The sequence below is a fragment of the Eufriesea mexicana genome, unplaced genomic scaffold (genome assembly GCF_001483705.2).
Source record: "Eufriesea mexicana isolate 0111107269 unplaced genomic scaffold, ASM148370v2 scaffold759, whole genome shotgun sequence".
Classification (NCBI taxonomy): domain Eukaryota; kingdom Metazoa; phylum Arthropoda; class Insecta; order Hymenoptera; family Apidae; genus Eufriesea; species Eufriesea mexicana.
The window spans coordinates 377,897-383,896 of NW_016908917.1; the positions used below are offsets into that span (position 1 = coordinate 377,897).

General features: G+C 42.8%; 1 protein-coding gene across 1 annotated transcript in view; it reads left to right on the forward strand.

The window, feature by feature from the left end:
• The window catches only part of LOC108546709 (uncharacterized), a 224,262-nt gene extending 218,479 nt beyond the window's left edge, over positions 1-5,783 (forward strand). The window contains exon 6 of the mRNA XM_017898932.1: positions 5,623-5,783. Coding sequence (XP_017754421.1) covers positions 5,623-5,777 — 155 coding nt within the window. The 3' untranslated portion in view covers positions 5,778-5,783. The remainder of the gene's footprint in view (positions 1-5,622) is intronic.
• The last annotated feature ends 217 nt before the right edge of the window (positions 5,784-6,000 follow it).

Here is a 6,000-nt window from a genome sequence, read left to right on the forward strand (position 1 = left end):
TAGGAATAGGATTACCGTGGAATACACGTTAGTGAAATCTGATCGGTTATAATCGACGAAGCAACGGTTTGTTAACAAATAAAGATAGTAAATAGGACATCGTAATTAATTAGATTGGGTATTTATTGCTGCTCCACTTTGCTGGAAGAGAAAGAGCGGTTAATGAGGTGGCTAGTGGAACTGGTTCGTATATGGTCAGACACGTTCGTTTCCAAAGTGCGGTCTCTAGGAATAGGATTACCGTGGAATACACGTTAGTGAAATCTTATAGGTTATAATCTTCGTAGCAATAGTTTGTTAATAAACAAAGATAGTAAAGAGGATTATGTAATTAATTAGATCGGATATTCCGAAGCTAATTAGCTAATTTCCCGTCGGAGGGAAACTGGGATGCGAAAAATTTTGATTAGAACACCTGGTCACGGAAACTGAAGAAATTACACGGATTTCGTTCCATTGCTATTGTTGTAACAATGGTACCGCATTGGGGTTCCGTAGCCGACCGTAACACACACGCATAAAGGAATAAATCCGAAACGATAATAAACAAACAACGGAAAAATGTAAATAAACAAACAAACCATAAATACAAGGAAATCCTTTCATTTCGCTAACATTGCATTTAAAACTGCAACGTTACAGCCAAGTCTTTCAATAAATAGCACGCGCCATTTAGTGGTGCAGGGCAGAAATTGGAAACCACGGAAAATGGCGCAGCATGGAACGCATAGATAAAATAATAGAAAAAGGAAAATAAAAAACTTGCAGAATTATATCGCGCGAAATATAAAGTTTTATTTGGACAGCTTCGAAGATCGCGAGAAAATTGTGGGAAAGGAAAAATCAGTCGAAGGAACGAGCAAACGGGAACACAAAATGGCGCGTTTATTTCCGCCATTCTGTAATTTTATTTCGATAAATGAAATTATCCGCGAACAGAAATTCGGAAAAAAAAAGAAAATTACCCACGGTGCACACCTTTCATCCAGATGCATTATTTAGGAGGGAGACGCGAATAGGCCATTTTTCGAGATTGTCCCCATCAAGACTGCGTTATTCGACGCGGGGCCAGGTAATTTGCTTTTTTCGCGGGCTGGCTCGTTCCTCTGTCGCTGGCTGTTACTTTTCTTCTTGTTTCTTGAAAATTTAATCGCCGCGGCCGCGTCGCCCCTAATGCGATTCCCCGCGACTCACCCCGCACGCCCGGCGCGTAGCAAAATCTTCGCGAGACAAACTGCGACTTAAAAACGGTCCGGCAAGAACGTGGTTTCCTGCCAACTCGCCTTTGTGCCGGCCCAGAGACGGTTCTTCGGAGATCCGTGGTCGGAGATATTCCACAGTCGTGAAATCGAAGCTTCTAAGCGGCAGAAAAACGATCCATATCGATTTAGTGACATTTTCTAGTGACATTTTCTGGTGGTATTTTTGGTGACATTTTCTAGTGACATTTTCTGGTGACATTTTCTAGTGACATTTTCTGGGGATATTTTCTGGTGATATTTCTTGGGGACTTTTCTGGTGATCCCAAAATAGAAAATACGAATATCGACTGATATGCCCCAAGACCTTTTAGTCTGAACGACGACATTGCGCGATCACACTTTAACACTAGGTTTAGGGATATTGCTTGTATATCTATTTGAACATGAACGGAATCAGAAATTTTTCCTTAAAAGAACAACTTTAAATGCAATATAATTAGGCACTATTAACTTATAAATGATACTACAAGATGTACATATTTATATAACATTTGTAATATTCCTAGGGATTATTTTTATTTAAATCTAGACGGTTTCATCCTCGTGAAATTGGGAATACGTCAAAATGACGCGTCCCTGTCAATCCAGTGTTAAATTCTATAATTATCATTTAAAATTAAATCAGTAGTATTCAACCTTATCAAAGTCCACCAATTTAAACTCTCTGTACCGGAAACTCAATAAAGGCTATAGAGACTATATGCTTCTTCTATCCAAAAAGATACTATCTATTCAAGTCCACGTCAGACTGACAGAAAGTAGGATTCCAAAGGAACCAAAATGATGAAAATCAAAAGACATTCGACGATGGCTGTTCTCCCTTGTACCTTCAAGTAGTGCCCACTGTTTTCGCAGCACTAGTGGCAGCGTGACGTCGATAATGGTGATTTGACATCAAATTAACTCTCTGTCGGTAGTACAAACATGACGTCAATTTGACGTAATCCAGGATACCTAAATCTTGTAAGTATATTACTGACGGATACCTAGATCTCACTTCTGACGATACAGAGTCCATCCGACGTGCATCACCATTATTGTCGGGAGTCAAATCGACACACGTCACCGCTCTCACATTAAACCTAACCACAGAAACATCGAGCACACCCTCCTTTCATGAATCGTTGCACGTTAATTCGTGCGCCATAAACTTTCGAGACAATTCGCCGGAGAAGAAAGGAGAGAGGATAGACAGAGAACGGAGTGGCGTTTAAAAATTGCACCGTTGATTCGACGAAAGATTAAATCCGTGACAAAGTGAAAATTCGCAGAGGCCCTTCACGAGGAACGTTCGCGAAGAACCGGTTATTGGCTGAGCACTTTAAGCGGAAAATTCGAACGCTTTAACAAGCCCGAGAGAGCGGGACATTTTTATTTCGCCTCCAATTGACTCGCGCCCCTAATTGGCCCTTTCTAGGTAACCACCGACCGTTTCAAGCGCGGGCAACTGTTCAATTTATCGCGGCACCAATGGCGGAAAAACGAACCGCCGCGACCCCTCCAACTGGCGCGCCCTTTGGCAAATAATTCAGGATTAAGGCTTAAAAAGTAGCGGCCAAGTTTACGGAAACGGGCTCGCGGCCGTGGCGAGGACTTGGCAAAGCGACCGGAAGCGGAGGACTCGACATTTTTGCCGGAAATAACGAGCCGAGTTACCTGCACTCGCGCACAAAAGTATCCGAACGCCTGCGTTTCTCGCGTCCAACTGAGATATTCATGATACGTCGAAATGAACCGTTTCAAACCACGCGTAGTAAGGAGAAAGCTCCGGGATTATGCCAGTAAAATTGGAAATAATTCAACGACGTGTACAGTGGCTCGCGAAAAAATTCATTTCAACGATATACATATTTATTTCCAGAGAGTACTCTGGCTGGAAAATTCGGATTCTAATGAAAGCACACCAGTACGTAAAGCATGACGAATTACACATGGATCAATTCCCCGTTTTTCCCTTTTTTTGTTTGCAAATATTACCGGACATACGTAGGTGAAATCGTGACAGGAGCAAAGCTCTTCGAACTGTGTCAGCTTATAGTAATAATTTTTCCCCGACAGACCCCGTTTAAGCAGCAGAAAAATTGCTGCGACTCGAATCGTCGTTTCCCATCGATTTTACTGCAATTTTTGACCGGCAAAAAGTTACTCCAAAAATTTCTGTATTTATATTACAACTCTTAATTTTCTTTTTCCACCAAAGAACCCGGAATTGTTATTACGAAGTAATCTAAATGCGACGTGCATGCGTGAAATATTAAATTCCTGGTACTTCTTGAAATATCTGTAAATCCACGTTAATAAAGGAAGATAAATATTGACGATGCAGGTACATTTTTCATTATTTCTATGTGAATGTACATACATACACGTGTCTCCCATAGTTACTTCGATTTTTCCATTTCCCTCTGCTTTTTTCATCGCTTTTATTCGGTTGTAATTAAGAAAGGGGGGCACAGGAGGGGGTGTCGCGAGATCGCTCGGTCGAGCTTCTAATTGGAGAGGAGAGCCTGGGGTTCCACACGAGGGTGACCGGTAACACGCCGGCCCCGATGGAACCGCGACAGAGTTTGATTAATACCGCACGCTTCCGGAAGTCTGCGGCAAATGGATTTTCGATATGGCCGCGCCGCCATCCGAGGCTATCGCGGGATTAATTCTTCCCTTGACATTTCAACCCTTCGTTCAACTCCATTTTTAACTGCCTCAAAGGAACCCCCACGTTCGCGTCCATTTTCTCCGCTAATTTCCACGTCCTCCGACACCATCGTCGGCTTTTCAACCGATTTTCGGTGAATCCACTTTGACACCCGACTCGGAAAATTCGCGGGAACCTTTTTCCAATGGTATTCCGTGGCATCGCGATATTGTTTGTCGCGAAATTTGACCGGTTTTCGAGGAGTCAAGTCGACGAAACGATATTTCGGTTTCCGATCTCCCCTTTGCTATCCGATGATCGATAGTCGTTCGATAGATGGAATTTTTTCGGTCGAAAAGGTGCAGAAATGGCAGCGTTCGCGGAGCCAGGGAAATTCGAGAGAACGAGTGGAGGATTCCAGAAGGAAGAGGAATAAGTGTACGTATATCGGGTGGCGTGTTAAATTTTCATTCAGCGGGTACAAACCGGGCGCATAGAGAGGGCGCTGGTATTAAATGCCGAGACGTTTCAGACGCCCTTACCCCCGGGAAATCTAGCTCGCAATCTTGCGCTCCAACTGTAGCCAGATTATCGGAAATCTGGCGTTCGCGCGGGTTTACGACGCGTCAATCCGTATTGAAAACCGAGCAACGCTTTAAGGTGCTTGAGAACGGACCTTAATTATTCATGCATCGACTAGCCGCCAAGATAATAAACCTTTCATCCCCCTGATCCTGAGTAATGCATCTCGAGATATCCAATTCGACAAAATATCTTTCGAGGACACTTCCTAGCAACGATGGGTTCAAATCTCGGGAAATTTAACCCTTTGCACTGCGAAAGCCAGTCTACTTTGTCAAACCTCGCTATTGGGATCCACGCTTAATACGTCTTGACAGGCACCAGATTCGAAGAATTTCTAAAATTTTTATCTCGCAAAATTTAACTCTTTGCACTGTAATAACTAGCCTACTTTGTGTCAAACCTCGCGATTGGGATCCACGCTTAATGCGTCTTGACAGGCACCAGATTCGAAGAATTTCTAAAATTTTTATCTCGCAAAATTTAACTCTTTGCACTGTAATAACTAGCCTACTTTGTGTCAAACCTCGCGATTGGGATCCACGCTTAATGCGTCTTGACAGGCACCAGATTCGAAGAATTTCTAAAATTTTTATCTCGCAAAATTTAACTCTTTGCACTGTAATAACTAGCCTACCTAGCGTCAAACTTCGCGATTGGGACCTCGCGTCACATCTTGACAGGCACCAGATTCGAAGAATTTCTAAAATTTTTATCTCGCAAAATTTAACTCTTTGCACTGTAATAACTAGCCTACTTTGCGTCAAACTTCGCGATTGGGACCTCGCGACACATCTTGACAGGCACCAGATTCCAAGAACTTCTAAAATTTTTATCTCGCAAAATAAATATACCGTGATTGAATTAAACGCTTCTTTAATACTTGATAATTAACCCTCTGCACTCGGCAATTTCTTCATCCCAAGGAAATAGCAATTTCAGGACTTTCTGCTAGGAAGTCAACGATATTTGAAATCGTAGAATAATTTTACTTCCAAATTCCACGTATCGTTGTACTATTCAAAATCTGACATATCAATTAACATCGATCTTTGTAATTTGGAAAATTCCAAAATTGCCTGCCGAGTGCATAGGGTGAATTCGTAGTGCAAGGGGTTAATTTATCTTTCTTTTAATTTACAGGCGGCATCAGTTCCGCAAACCCAAGCCCGACCTGGACTACCGCGACGACGATGATGCTAGCCCTGGCAGCGATCGTGTTTCTTCTCTCCTCTTCGATGACGATGACCGTGGCGCCGACCAGCAGCTCGTCGGAGCCGATCCTCGCCGGCAGGTAGCTCGTACGCGTCCACCAGTACACCGCTGCCACTGTCTGACCCGGTTTAAAAAAACAAGAAAAGAAAAAAAAAAGAAAGAAAGAGAAAAAACATCGTCCATGTAAAACCTAGTAGTCTAGGGCTTCCAGTTATGTATGTTACTATGTATGGAGTAGATAGCTCGAATAACAATTGATTTTTATTCACGAGTGGGCCTGTGTGTTAAGCGGGAGGTCGAGGCAAC